Consider the following 13,999-nt stretch of genomic DNA (forward strand, 5'->3'; position numbering starts at 1 on the left):
TGATATCCTTTTTTTAATCTGAATTAAAGGATTAATTCAACATTCACCCAGAAGCAGTTCCACCAACATATAACAATCTTTAAACTCACTTACTTTATACATTTTTTTCTGTGACATTTACTCACAAGTAGCCACACCTCATGCAATATGCTAAATCTCACATATATTCACAATAAAATTCTCACTCAAAAGTAAAACACAATTATACACACCTCAATGAAATTATTCAAACTCTTAAAACTTTGATACACCCAAATACGCTCATAAGCTTGCCCACTATTCCACACATTTACTGAATTAACATGGAATTTTCACAAAGAAAATGGGCATTACAATTAGGTTTTTAAATTGTAAGGTGTATCTCCATTGTTTTCCCTCCTTACCAGCATGGGTAAGGAAGTGTATATAATATAAAAGAACAGGCAGAAAAACATCAGATGCAAACTTGTCCGAGAGGGCTGAGCCAGAGGCAAGCAAAAGAGTCAATGGCACAGCCCTCTCGTTTCCAAAAACTGCGTTGCGCGGCAGAAGAGTCCCTCTGTATTAACTTTACATCGCCCATGTCTTGGCAAGGCCATTCTGTCTACTAGAAACTTTGGTTCTGTGGGGACCAATGTGCAGAATTCGGTAACATCCTGTCTCAATGATGCTCTGCTTTGTTTAACTATCTCACTGATAGCCTCAATTACTGCTCCTCCTTCCCCTTTTCTACAAACAGGGTTGCCATGCCAGACAAGGGGTCCCTGGGGTTATTTCGTTTTGGCACCTTTTGTCCTCTTTTTTTGTTACCAATTGTCGCTTAATTTGCGACTCAATCATGTCTTTTCTTTTTTGGCCTTTTCCTCTTGTTACCAATTACATTCTGCTTGTTACACATCCCAATTCTTAGGTATACCATCCTCTATCTCTTTTCTGCCTTTTTAACAGTTTCTACATTCCATGTTCCTCCGACTGGCTAGAATTCATCTACCAAATGTTTGGTTAGCTTAAAACTTAACATTCTATAGTCTTTGTTACTTTTAGGATTCAAATAACATATATGTGGGACGGGGCGATCCCCCATCACTTTTATCCAGATTATTCCACATAGCCGCGAGTCTCTCTCAGCCCGGCTACTTTGTGAACGACTAACTTTTTTTGTTTGCTATATCCAATCACCAATTACTTACTCAGTAGCAAAAAACATGTTAATTTACGACAAACCTTTTTAGTTTGCTCTATCCAATTGCCAACTACTTTCCCAGTAGCAAAATACCTTACTGACTACTCTCCTAGTACCAAAACCTCTTACTAGTAGCCAACTACTTTCTTAGTAGCAAATTCTCAATAAAGTAGGTCTTACCTTCGTTGTCTGCTTCTAAGAATTTCGGCAGGGAACCAGATCAACCTTCTGACGAGGGACCTGAGTTTTCCCGGGAGCTTCTTCAGGAGGTCGGTCTCAAGGGGTCCGACTAGTGCACTTTTTTTTTCTCACCATCCGGCCCCGGTCAAACTGCGGCCTCTTAATCAGTCGCCTGTTGATGGTCCCAGCGAAATCCTGCCGACTAAACCAATGATTAAGTTCACTACTTAAAACAGACAACAATACAAAAGGTTAAGCTTTACTCAATTCATCATTGAGGGTGGTGGGGACCAGTACAGAAAGTATATCAATACACTCAGTACTCCCCGAGCAGCCACTTAAAGATTCAGTGTTTTACAATTTCTTATATACTCTTAAAGTCAAGTAAATGCCTTGGTCATTTTTCCAAAAAGTACTGCCGAGGAGCACAACTGCTGACGTCTGTTCTAGTGACTTATCTTCTGCGGAACAGTGATCAATGTACGTCAGTTCGGTCAACTGCCGTTCTGTAGTTAGCTTCCCAGGCATATTCCGTTCTGTGGTTTTTCCAAGGATTGCAAGTTTCGCTCACATCTACACGAGTCAGCAGTATTTCAGTTATCAGTTACCCCCATACAAGGCACCAGCAGTATTTCAGTTTTTTGCTACATGAGTCAGCATTATATTTCCTCTCAAGTAACCCTAGCTAATAGCGATTAACTCTTTCAAATGTTCAAATTTCCCATTCTTGATGGGTCATCCCCAGATTACAACAGAGTTCCATTCCTGAGGACTGTCAGCAACTCAAATAGTTCGTAAGTTGGAAATGCAGTTGTGAACTGAGTTCCCTCAGAAGAAGCCTGCACCCAGCAAATAAATCTTGCCAATCTCTGAAGTGTTCGCTCACCTCGTAAGTTGGCCATTTGTAACCTGGGAAGGATCTGTATAAAGTAATTTATATTTGTGGTGATCTGATACATTGATCCCATATTCTGTCACTGCCTTCTAGCTTTGGCAAGGAAACAGTTCAGCAGTACACCTGGCCACTTCTGATTTAAGAGTTGCTGAGATAGTTGGGGAATGTTCTCTGAGAAGCAATTATGCAGAATGACCTCAAGCTTGCTTAACAAAGAATGGGAGGTGATTTCATAGAAACATGCCATACTCCTAAGGGTCAAAACAGGATGGGTGTAGGGATTTTGTTCTCCCAGCTGGGGTTGTTCACGGCAGTTGTCAAAGTGTCAGAAAAGTAAACAGATGTTTGGGATTGAATGAGAAAAATTCTTAGGTTAAAGTAAGTAGGGGAAACCTAAAATCTGCTGTCCTCAAGATTAAAAAAAACAAACTATGTTACATATCAGTCTTGAATGCGATGCACTAAGATTTACATAATCAGGTTGTTTGTATCATTTATTGATCATGCAGCAGAGAGGCTCTTCGAATATCAGGTTGAAAGATCATTCATGGAAGGCAAGAAATAAAAAAATATAAACTATATGTAGATTATTCTACACACAATATGCAAAATAAAAGAGAGTAGGCTAATTGGCCCTTCAACTGCCACACAGGATAATGATAGCTGATGCATTCTTGGCATCAACTTCATGTTCTCACTTTTACCATACCCCATGGCTTGCTTGTGATTTAAATGCAAGCCAATCTCTACTGAATATTAGTAATTTTGTTCACACATAGTGATTATGTTCTCTTTGGGGTAGAGAATTTTGAAGATTCACAACCTTCTGAGAGAAGCATTTCCTGCTTCCCTGATTGAAATGGGCACATTGATGATTCAAATCTATGTCCACTTGTTCCATCTACTTCATATAAACCTCCTCATGGCATCCACCATGTCATTCTTATAGATCAATCACGTTTGCTGATCTGATCGTGTCTGTGTTTAATGATTTGCACCCGGTCCATAATCCAGTTCAGGTTTTTTTTATATATAATTCGGCTGGCATATAGTGACAGTTTAGCCATAAGTTAGTTAGTTAGTCCTGAAGTCTGGAGAAGATAGTACTACTATGTGTTTTCTCTACATATTCACTCAATAAAGAACTTGTATTTGAAGTTAATCGACTCAATGTTATTACAGCTTCAACATGGTGTCAGAAGTGAAGAACTGACTCCTCCATTGATTTTACTGTTTTTATTTTGTACGACGTTAATAGTTTTTGCCATGGCTGACCCTACGTAAGCCTGACCGTTAGTATTTGATGCTGACATCAGAGAACGATGGCGTGTTTTCGAAGAAGAATACGATGTCTACATGGATGCTGCTCATCATGACAAGCCCCCACGAGTCCAAGCATCTATTCTCAACTCGGCTGGTCTGGAGGCAATTCGACGAGCAAAGCTGTTTGTCTATGCAACGGCTGTGCACGATGCAGCTGGTGCAATCGTTACACCAACGGAATCGATCCACGATCTGATATGCTTGAAGAACAAGTTTAGATGGCTTTGTGACCCGCGGACCAATCTTATCATGAAACGCCAAAAGTTTTTTGTGTGCAGCCAGAAGCCAGATGAGCCTGTTGAAGCTTATATCAACTCGCTGAAACACATTGCCAGCAGTTGCAGATTTGGTGATCTTTGTGAAGAGCTCATCAGACAGGCTCGTGTGTGGTGTCCTTAATGACAAATTGAGAAGGGATCTGCTACGTGCCTCAGATCTCACCATAAACAAGGCTGAACAGACTTGTCGTATCCACGAGGTAACAAATGCTCACTCTTTGAGCTCCACACCGCAGTCTGCCTTGAGCATAGAATGTATTTCAGAATGCAATGCTGACCAAAGGACATGCCTGGCAGGCCTGGAGCACAATCTATCAGTGAATGTACCAACTGTGGTGGCTCAAACGGGAGAAATGTCCAGCTTTTGGGAAAATTTGTCATGGTTGCAATCGCGGAAACTATTTCTGGAATTGCTGCCGTTCCCATGCTAGCAAATACGAGACCAAACTAGCAGTGCACCTGCTACAGTCAGAATCTTCTCACAATGTATCTGATGATACCACTGTAAACATCCCTGAGAACCTGCCTGCAGCGGACGGGATTAATCTCAATATACATCCTCCTTAAATTTAAGCTTGTGGCTAATAAAGTATATCTGATAAACTATGACATCACAATATACGGATGTAAGCACTAATAGACTACAGTCAAGCATTGGGGAATACCCACAATCTAATGGACTGGCGGAATGAGCTGTCCGTAGTGCCAAAAAAGTCATGGAAAGGTCCAGCAGAGCCGGATCCGATGTGTTTCTGGACTTGCTTAACCTTTGCAACGTTTCTCGGGATCCTGTGCTGGGTTCGCCAGCACAATGCCTGATGTCCAGGCAGACACGCACTGCCCTTCCTGTTGCTAAGCAGCTACTACAACCCCAAGCCCGCGAGCCCTTGGCAGTGCAGGCCTGATTGCAATACAAGTGCAACGTCCAGAAGGGATACTATGGCAAGACCAGCAGCCCTCTCCACCTCTGTCGGAGGGCCAAGTAGTTTGTTTGCAGACGGCAAAGGTTACGACCGTCTGGGTATCATGGAGGAATCCTGCCCAGAGCCACGATCTTACCTGATCAGATCAGAAGGAGGGGTCTACAGGTGGAACAGAAGACACATTCTACCAGTAATCGAGCCAGAGCCAACAGTATTCGCACGAATGCTCGAATGTCCCCGAATGCTCGAATGTCACTCTATGGTCCAGTGGGGACACTGCAGGATTGAGGGGTGATCGGGTGCCTGCTGACCCTGAGCTAGTTCTGATGCCAGCTCATGAGCCACCTGGTTTGATGCCGATATTACCGATAAAGTCCACAGGGTTGTCACCTGCTAAGTCTCCTGCTGAAAAGACTTCTTTAAAACCATTGCCAGACGTACCTACACCTACTATGAAGTCACCTGAAAAGGGGGAAACTGAGGGTTTGTACCGTACACATGCAAGACGGGTTTGCAAGCCTAACCCCAAGTCCAAACATTGGCTATGGACTTTATCCAACCCATTGATTAACATCATTCATTTTATTCATTTTGCTTGTGTGTATTCTCCAATGATTGACTGTAGTCTATTAGTGTTTACATCCATATATTGTGATGTCATAATTATCATGTATACATTATTAGCAGCAAGCATAAATTTACGTTAGCTGATCTTATCATGTTTGTGTTTAGTGATGTACACCCGGTCCATGATCCAGTCCAAGTTTTCTATATATCATTCGGCTGGCATATTGTGACAGTACAACCATCAGTTAGTTAGTCCTGGAGTCTGGAGATGATAGTGCTACTATGTGTTTCCTCTGTATATTCACTCAATAAAGAACTTGTATTTGAAGTTGATCGACTCAATGTTATTACAGCTTCAACAATTCTCCTCAGGATTTTATTTCCATAAGATCTCTCATTCTTCTATACTGCATATTCCTCATATGTGAACTCCTAATCAGGAATCAATTTACTGAACCTTTGCTGCATTACCTTGAATGCAAGCACATCCTTTTTTAAAAAGGAGACCATAAATTATAAACAGTATTCTCACCAAAACGCTGTAAATTCATATCAAAACATCCCTACTTTATACTCCATACTTAGTACAGCGCAGGAACGACCCCATCAGCCAACACTGACCTTGATGCCAAGATAAATACAATAATACTTTATTAGCCAAGTATGTTTTGCAACATACGAGGAATTTCATTTCCCAAGTCAATCATACAAATAAAAATCAACAGAACGCACTTAATACATTTTCACATAAACATCCACCACAGTGACTCCACCACATTCCTCACTGATGGAAGGCAGTGAAGGCCAAATCACTGGATGGATTTAAGAGGGAGTTAGATAGAGCTCTAGGGGCTAATGGAATCAAGGGATATGAGGTGAAGGCAGGCACAGGTTATTGATTGGGGATGATCAGCCATGATCGCAATGAATGGCGGTGCTGGCTCGAAGGGCCGAATGGTCTTCTCCTGCACCTATTTTCTATGTTTCTATTGCATGCAAAGGATATATGCAACAAAATACTAAACAGGACTACCTTCATTTACATGACGTTGCTGTGTCCCAAACATTATGGTGCCCTGAAGTGGGGGGAACTATGTATAAATACTGCTGTAATTTCTACATGGTGAAACCAAAATGTATCAAAATGGCCTTTATTAAAATCTGACAATATGCACTTTAACCACATGTGATTTTTTCTATTACAAATCTCAAATTGTGGAGTACAGAGGCAAATAAATTATTGATGGGTCTTTGTCCCAAACATTATGGAGGACACTGGGAACCATCCCTTCAATGACAAAGTGTCAATTTTATTGTCATGTTGATGACAATGATGTACACACATTGAGAATAATTTGAAAATAGACTGCCTTGCACTTGGCAGTAATGTCAATTAATTTGACGCTGTTAATCACTAATAAAACCACCTGTGCTATTCTTTCAAGTGGTGCAATGGAATGTTTCATGTATGATCCTCAGTAACTCATTTTGGTATCACTTCTGAAAAATGTCAGTACTACACTGAAGCATTAACCCTGTTCTCCAGTATGCTCTGTTGACCAAAAGGTAGGAATTGTGCTGTGAGCCATGAAAATAGTTTTACCGCTAATTGTGTGCTGTAATGGTCAATCAATTTTTGCTAATTCAATTAGCAAATCAATGGCTTTCATAATTTCCATTTCAGAAAATTCTCTAATCTCTTGGAATATGAGCAGTTGTAATAAAACTTTTATGAACTGTTTGGAAATTCTACTTATGCAGAAGGGAAGGAAAAAGGGAATATGACCCCCCCCCCCCCCCCCCCCCCCCACAATTATGTTTGGACTGTAATGTGTGAATTGATGTAGTTATGTGAAACTACCTCTGTTTTCTTAACTTACATTTTAAATTATTATTCATATTTGAGGAAGACAATTTATTATCGCTAAACATGACTGCTTTAATTCAATTCAATTCAATTTATTGTCATTTGGACCCCTTGAGGTCCAAACGAAATGCCGTTTCTGCAGCCATACATTACAAACAAATAGACCCAAGACACAACATAATTTACATAAACATCCATCACATTGCTGTGATGGAAGGCCAAAAAACTTTTCTCTCCACTGCACTCCCCCCCCCCCCCCCCCGATGTCAGAGTCAAAGTCAAAGCCCCCGGCGGGCAATGGCGATTGTCCCGTGGCCATTAAGCCACGGTGGACATTAAGCAGTGGAACCTGCTGAAATGCTGATGTATTAACTAGTTGCCCTGCAATTCATCGGGTCGTTTTTTTAATTTGCTGGAGCCATCCCACAAAACAGAATGCCTTGCAAGATAGTCCAGATAGTTGACTGTGGTAGTGAATCCTGAGACCCATTTCAAGGTGGCCTGTAATTATCAAAGGGCTTTAGATTGGTTTAAAGGTTTGGTGTGCTGTTTGTAATATTTGAAAATGAGTCATGTCTCATGACTGCAAATAGATTTTTTATTAAACTTTTAATGTACAAGCTAGATTCTGTACTGTCAGCAAAACTGGGCTGATTATATGTTTTTGAAGGCTGAAGGAGAGAAAATGGACATGCCCTTGTGGCCATATCTGACTGCATAATAGTGATATGATATATATTGCATTCTGAGCTATCATACACCCACTTAACAGCCATAAGAAAAAAATAACGAGTATGTTGCCACTGTTTCATACAACTGATAACAGGAAAATCATTGCTCCAAAGCAACTTGCGTAAATTGATCAGATAATTGAGGTCTATTGTTTATGACAGTTGTGATTTATTACAGATTCTTAAGATCTAGCCTAAGCTGTCTGAGACTAGATCTGGCAAATGTGGTTGTGCATGTTGATGATTACTTGTTTTCAAACAAAATATTTCTATATTGTACAGGCAGCCAAGCAAAACTTAATTTGATGTGGGACAGAAAGAAGTTAAAACGTGGAAATTCTCCCAATGATGTAAGTATCTTTTGATATGGTGCCAGGGCATCGTGATGCCTGACTATAGAAACATACGTCGTTCTTTAGAATGCTAATCCAGACTAAATTAGTAATTACAGCTGTTCTAAAAACCTGGGGGAGAAGAAAAAGTCAGGTTTTTTTTTAAATGCCATTATGTACGAGGGGGAGTAAAAATGGAAAAATTGCTGTAGCTGAAACTAAGGAATTTGTAATAAACTCATAGTTTAACAAAGAACTGCAGATGCTGAAAAAATCGAAGGTAGACAAAAATGTTGGAGAAACTCCGCAGGTGAGGCAGCATCTAGAGAGTGAAGGAATAGACGACGTTTCGGGTCTAGACCCTTCTTCAGACTGATGTGTGGGGGGGGAGATGGGAAAAAGAAAGGAAGAGGCAGAGACAGTAGGCTGGTGGAGAGCTGTGAAGGGGAGGGGAAGGAGGAAGAAAGCAAGGACTACCTGAAATTGGAGGTCAATGTTCATACCACTGGGGTGTAAACTACCCAAGCAAAATATGTGGTGCTGCTCCTCCAATTTGCGGTGGGACTCACTCTTGCCACGGAGGAGGCCCAGGCCAGAAAGGTCGGATTTAGAATGGGAGGGGGAGTTGAAGTGCTGAGCCACTGGGAGATCAGGTTAGTTATTGCAAACTGAGCGGAGTTGTTGGGCGAAACGATCGCCAAGCCTGTGCTTGGTCTCATCGATGTAGAACAGTTGACACCTGGAACAGTGGATGCAATAGATGAGGTTGGAGGAGGTGCAGGTGAACCTCTGCTGCACCTGGAAAGACTGCTTGGGTCCTTGGATGGAGTCGAGGGGGTAGGTAAAGCGACAAGTGTAGCATTTCCTGCGCTTGCAAGGGAAAGTACCAGGGGAGGGGGTGGTTTGGGTGAGAAGGGACAAATTGACTAGGGAGTTACGGAGGGAACGGTCTTTGCGGAAAGCCGAAAGGGGAGGAGACGGGAAGATATGGCCGGTGGTGGGATCCCATTGGAGGTGGCGAAAATGTTGGAGGATTATATGTTGTATGTGATGGCTGGTAGGGTGGAAGGTGAGAAGGGGGACTGTCCTTTTTACGAGTGGGGGGATGGGGAATGAGAGCGGAGCTGCGGGATATAGAGGAGACCCTGGTGAGAGCCTCATCTATAGTCGAAGAGGGGAACCCCTGTCCCCTGAAGAATGCCCTGGTTTGGAACACCTCATCCTGGGTGCAGATGTGGCGTAGCGGAGGAATTGGGAGTAGGGGATAGAGTCCTTACAGGAAGCAGGGTGGGAAGAAGTGTAGTCCAGATAGCCATGGGAGTCAGTGGGTTTGTAGTGGATGTCGGTCAGTAGTCTGTTACCTGCGATGGAGATGGTGAGGTCTGGAAACGGTAGGGAGATGTCGGAAATGGTCCAGGTGAATTTGAGTGCCGGATGGAAGTTAGTGGTGAAATGGATGAAGTCAGTGAGTTCTGCGTGGGTGAAGGAGGTAGCACCAATGCAGTCGTCAATGTAGCGGAGGTAGAGTTCGGGGATAGGACCACGGTATGCCTCGAACAAGGATTGTTCGACGTACCCTACAAAGAGGCATGCATAGCTGGGACCCATGCGCGTGCCCATAGCTACACCTTGGATTTGGAGGAAATGGGAGGAGTCAAAGGAAATGTTGTTGAGGGTAAGGACCAGCTCCGTTAGGCGGAGGAGAGTATTAGTAGACGTGGATTGGATGGTTCTGCAGTCGAGGAAGAAACAGAGGGCTTTAAGACCCTCCGGGTGGGGGATGGTGGTGTAGAGTGACTGGACGGATAAACTCATGTTTAATTTGGAGAGTAAACTTTGACCATTTCTGATGACTTTGCTGCAATAATGAATTTATAAAGTGACTCTATTCCTCCAGGGATGCTACCTGACCCGCTGAGTTACTCCAGCACTTTGTGTTCTATGCAATATTCCAGAATCGGCAGTTCCTTGCAGGGGCGGAAAACCCGGGGGGGCCAGAGGGGACACATCCCCCACCAAGTTTTTGTGATCCCGGTTTTAAAATCTCTGCTGTAATTATAAGGAGAGATTGAATGAGCTGGGTTTGTTCTCACTGTAATGTCAGAGATGTAGTCAAAGGCAACAACTAGAAGACACAAGTTAGAGGGGAGAAATTAAAGAAAGATCTGAGGGGTATGTTTTTCACAGAGGGTGTGGATTTGGTTTATTTCAGTCCCTCAGTCCAGCACAAGATCCTCTTGAGGCCGAGAGAGTTCTTGACATATGGAAATGGAGTGCGATTCTACTTTCACAGACACTTTGATACCATTTGGTTGTCAGGCAATCATTATGATTGGATTTATATCCTACCCTAAATCTAACTGAATGAAAGTCCAGATATTTCTCAACATAATTACAGGTGCGCAACCTTTTATCCGAAAGCCTTGGGACCAGACACTTTTCGTAATTCGGAATTTTTCGGCTTTCGGAATGGAAGATTTTTAGCGTAGATTTTAACGGCTGGCTCAGTGGTAGAGTGCTCGGCTCATATCCGCAAGGTCGCAAGTTTGTGCCTCGATCCCGGCAGTTACTCGATCGCGAGTTTGAGTCTTCAATGTAGTTTTTTCTTGCAGAATAGGAGAGAATAGGGAGGGTTAGGCTGGGATCATTCTCTGCGAGATGATCTTAGTGCGGGAGACAAGTGTAGGAGAGGTGTACTGACTGTGTGGGCAGAACTTTGGAAGTGATTGCCCACCATTCTCAAAAGCCGCTGTGTCTCCCTGTCCCTCCAACTCCAGAGGAATCCGCTCCCCGATGGGCCGCTACGGCGACAAGTGGCAGTTCGCCCACAGCCCGAGCTGCGCCACCCCAAGAACAAGACGTACCTTGCACACCATCAGCTTCTGCCCCTACGGGGAGCGTGTTCCTCTGGAGTTGGAGCGGGGCTGGGCTGGAGTCGCTGATCTGGGATCTCCGTGCTTGCAGTAGGCCTGGGGGTCGGTGTCCCGATGAGGGGGCGCAGCTCGGGCTGTGGGCGAACTGCTACTTGTCACCGTAGCGGCCCATCGGGGAGCGGCTTCTGGTGGTCCTGACGTCTCTCAGCTCCTGTCCAGGTGGGTGGCCGGAGACGTCAGGACCAACAGGAACCCGCTCCCCGATGGGCCGCTACAGCGACAAGTGGCAGTTCGCCCACAGCCCGAACTGCGCCCCTTCATCCGCAACCCGGGTTCCTCTGGAGTTGGAACGGGGCTGGGCTAGAGTTGCTGCTGGCTGTGAGTCTCTGGGATCTCCGTGCTTGCAGTCGGTGTCCCGTTGGTCCTGACGTCTCCGGTGACTGGCACTGACCTGCTGGCATCGCCGACGTGAAGACAGTGCAAAGCCCCCGCGCCGGTGCAATGGGCGGGGAGCTGGAGAGGGGAGGGAAGGGGTCACACACATGGCCGGGAAGCAGAGGGGTGTAGGTGGGGTGAAACTGAAGGGAGCGACAATCTGCTGCTGCCTGCCCGCTGAGTTAAAAAGTTCCCACGCAAGACTCACGATACACTGTGTATCGTGAGTCTACCATGGGAACTGTTTAACTCAGCGGGCAGGCATCAGTAGATTGTCAATTATTAACCCTCCCGCGCAATATACCCTCACCTTCTCTTTTATGAATGGGGATTTAGTTCCCCTTTCTTCGAGGACCGACCGGAGGTTCCGCTGTCACCTCTGCGGGCCGCCCTCGGTGAACGTTTTCAAGGACCTTTCTTCAAGGACCGAAAAAATGTCCGCTATTCGGAGCTTTTCGTTATTTGGAATTTCGGATAAAAGGTTGTGCACCTGTACTTGGATTTAGTGATGGTGATGATTTAGGCAGCTATCACTCCATGAAATGGACAGAAACTTCAGGATTGGTGACTGTGTAGTTTAACATAATAGTTGCAAAGATGCGACAGAGAATGCAGCCCACTTTGATAAGCGGTACCATTTTCAGCCTTTACCAAAGCAGTTGAGGAAATAAGAAATCATTTGAACTACAACATATACTTGGGGAAATAATCAAGAGATTGGAATAAATTTTAAAGATGGTCTTTAGAAAAAACAGCTGAGGTTTGGGGGGGTGAGCTCGAGACCTCAGAATATTGCTGTTGAAGACGATGGTGGGGCATTAAATGCAGGGCTGAATCATGCTGTCCGCTCCTAAATGGTCTGGGTTGTGACGGAAAATGGGAACATTTGGGAGAAAAGTGGGAGCCTTGCTGTTGAAATTGGTTGAGAGTAATGCAGTGGATCCTGTTATTGAAATTCACTGACTGGTTATTTCTTTGCACAGACAAGGGAAACCTGAAACGAAAACTTGAGTGTTAAATATTGTATTGGAGAGTTTGGGAGGGCTTTGTTCATGAACTGTTATAGTAGTATGGGTTTGTGTACACATAAAGAAATAGTAGTGGGAAGATAAGTAAATGTTGAAGGAGTGGATTATTTTTTATTTGAACGACATTTTCCAGTGGATTGAACCTTTTTTTCTAACCAGCAGTTTTCTTCCTCCAGGTTAATCTCAGTTTAAGTAGACTGGAATGTGAAGTTCACGTCAGAAAGTACCTCTATCATCATTAACATGAATCTTCTGAGAAGGAACCGAATTTCAAGTGCAGGTTCCAGATACTAGTCATTGAAGGACTAAAATTTCAGTCATGACTACCTCGCACATGAATGGGCACATTACAGATGAATCAGACAGTGATGCTAAGAACTTAGACCTTTCATCTCGTGATGAGCCAGCAAGACACCGAGAAATGGCTGTCGATTGCCCTGATGATTTGGGCTCACGAACCATGCCAATACGCAGAAGTGCTCAGTTGGAGAGGATTCGCCAGCAACAGGATGATATGCGTCGTAGGCGAGAAGAAGAGGGAAAAAAACAGGAGTTTGACCTCAATTCTTCCATTCGACTGAAGAAACTGGCACAAGTTCAACCTAAAGTGGGCATTGATAATCCAACGTTTGATAAGGAAGAGGATTTTGTTTTAGAGGGACCCAGCAATGCAGTTAAAGTTCTTGGTATGTAATATAATTTGTGTGAATAAGTCATTCTGAGCTCTTACATAAAATTCATAGTACTGCCAATAAAATATTATTATACTAGTACAGAAGAGCATGGGATGTGCTTACATAATTACTATTTCCAAGATATAATGAGGACATAGCTAACAGATTAACACATCTCAATTTAAATATAAAATGTTAATCCTTTATGGCACACCAGGTATCATACTCTAAATTGAAATTGTTGCAAATATATCTTGATGTAAAAATTAGATTGTTGCTAATACTACACATACAAAGTAACAACAAAGGTCATGATAACCACGTGTAAATTTAAACCTTACAATTTACAGTAAAATAACATTAAATCTTGCCACAAATGCTCATTTTCCTATTGATATTTGCACTGCTATGCTTTAAATAGTACAGAAGCCCAGTACAGAAGTAGTACAGAAAGCATTTTAATCCACAATGTCAATATTAGCCCCTACATGGTACCCAACTTTTGTCACTTCTGTTTTCCTGTTCATCCCCCTCTGATTTTCATTTAAAATATAATTATTAAATTAACCAAACCAATGCATAAAAAGTAAAGCAATTAACTTTATACTTTACAACAATTATTTTTTTACTTGTCAATAGTGCTTTGAGTGCTGAAATAGAATTCACTTCTCTTGTCCCCAATCTCTCGTGATGATCTTAGTCACCATAGGTTTTTATTTTCAATATTATTT

At 43.0% G+C, this 13,999-nt stretch overlaps 1 protein-coding gene across 3 annotated transcripts in view; it reads left to right on the forward strand.

Moving 5' to 3' along the window:
- pals1 (protein associated with LIN7 1, MAGUK family member) overlaps positions 1-13,999 on the forward strand; it is an 84,679-nt gene that overhangs the window by 37,301 nt on the left and 33,379 nt on the right. For 2 of the 3 annotated variants that reach the window (XM_033026900.1, XM_033026897.1), the window contains exons 2-3: positions 8,209-8,276; positions 12,771-13,280. In XM_033026900.1, coding sequence (XP_032882791.1) covers positions 12,914-13,280 — 367 coding nt within the window. In that variant the 5' untranslated portion in view covers positions 8,209-8,276; positions 12,771-12,913. Of the gene's footprint in view, positions 1-8,208; positions 8,277-12,756; positions 13,281-13,999 lie in introns of all 3 variants that reach the window. The other variant, XM_033026898.1, reaches the window with a different exon arrangement.

This window comes from Amblyraja radiata, chromosome 9, assembly GCF_010909765.2.
Source record: "Amblyraja radiata isolate CabotCenter1 chromosome 9, sAmbRad1.1.pri, whole genome shotgun sequence".
Lineage (NCBI taxonomy): Eukaryota > Metazoa > Chordata > Chondrichthyes > Rajiformes > Rajidae > Amblyraja > Amblyraja radiata.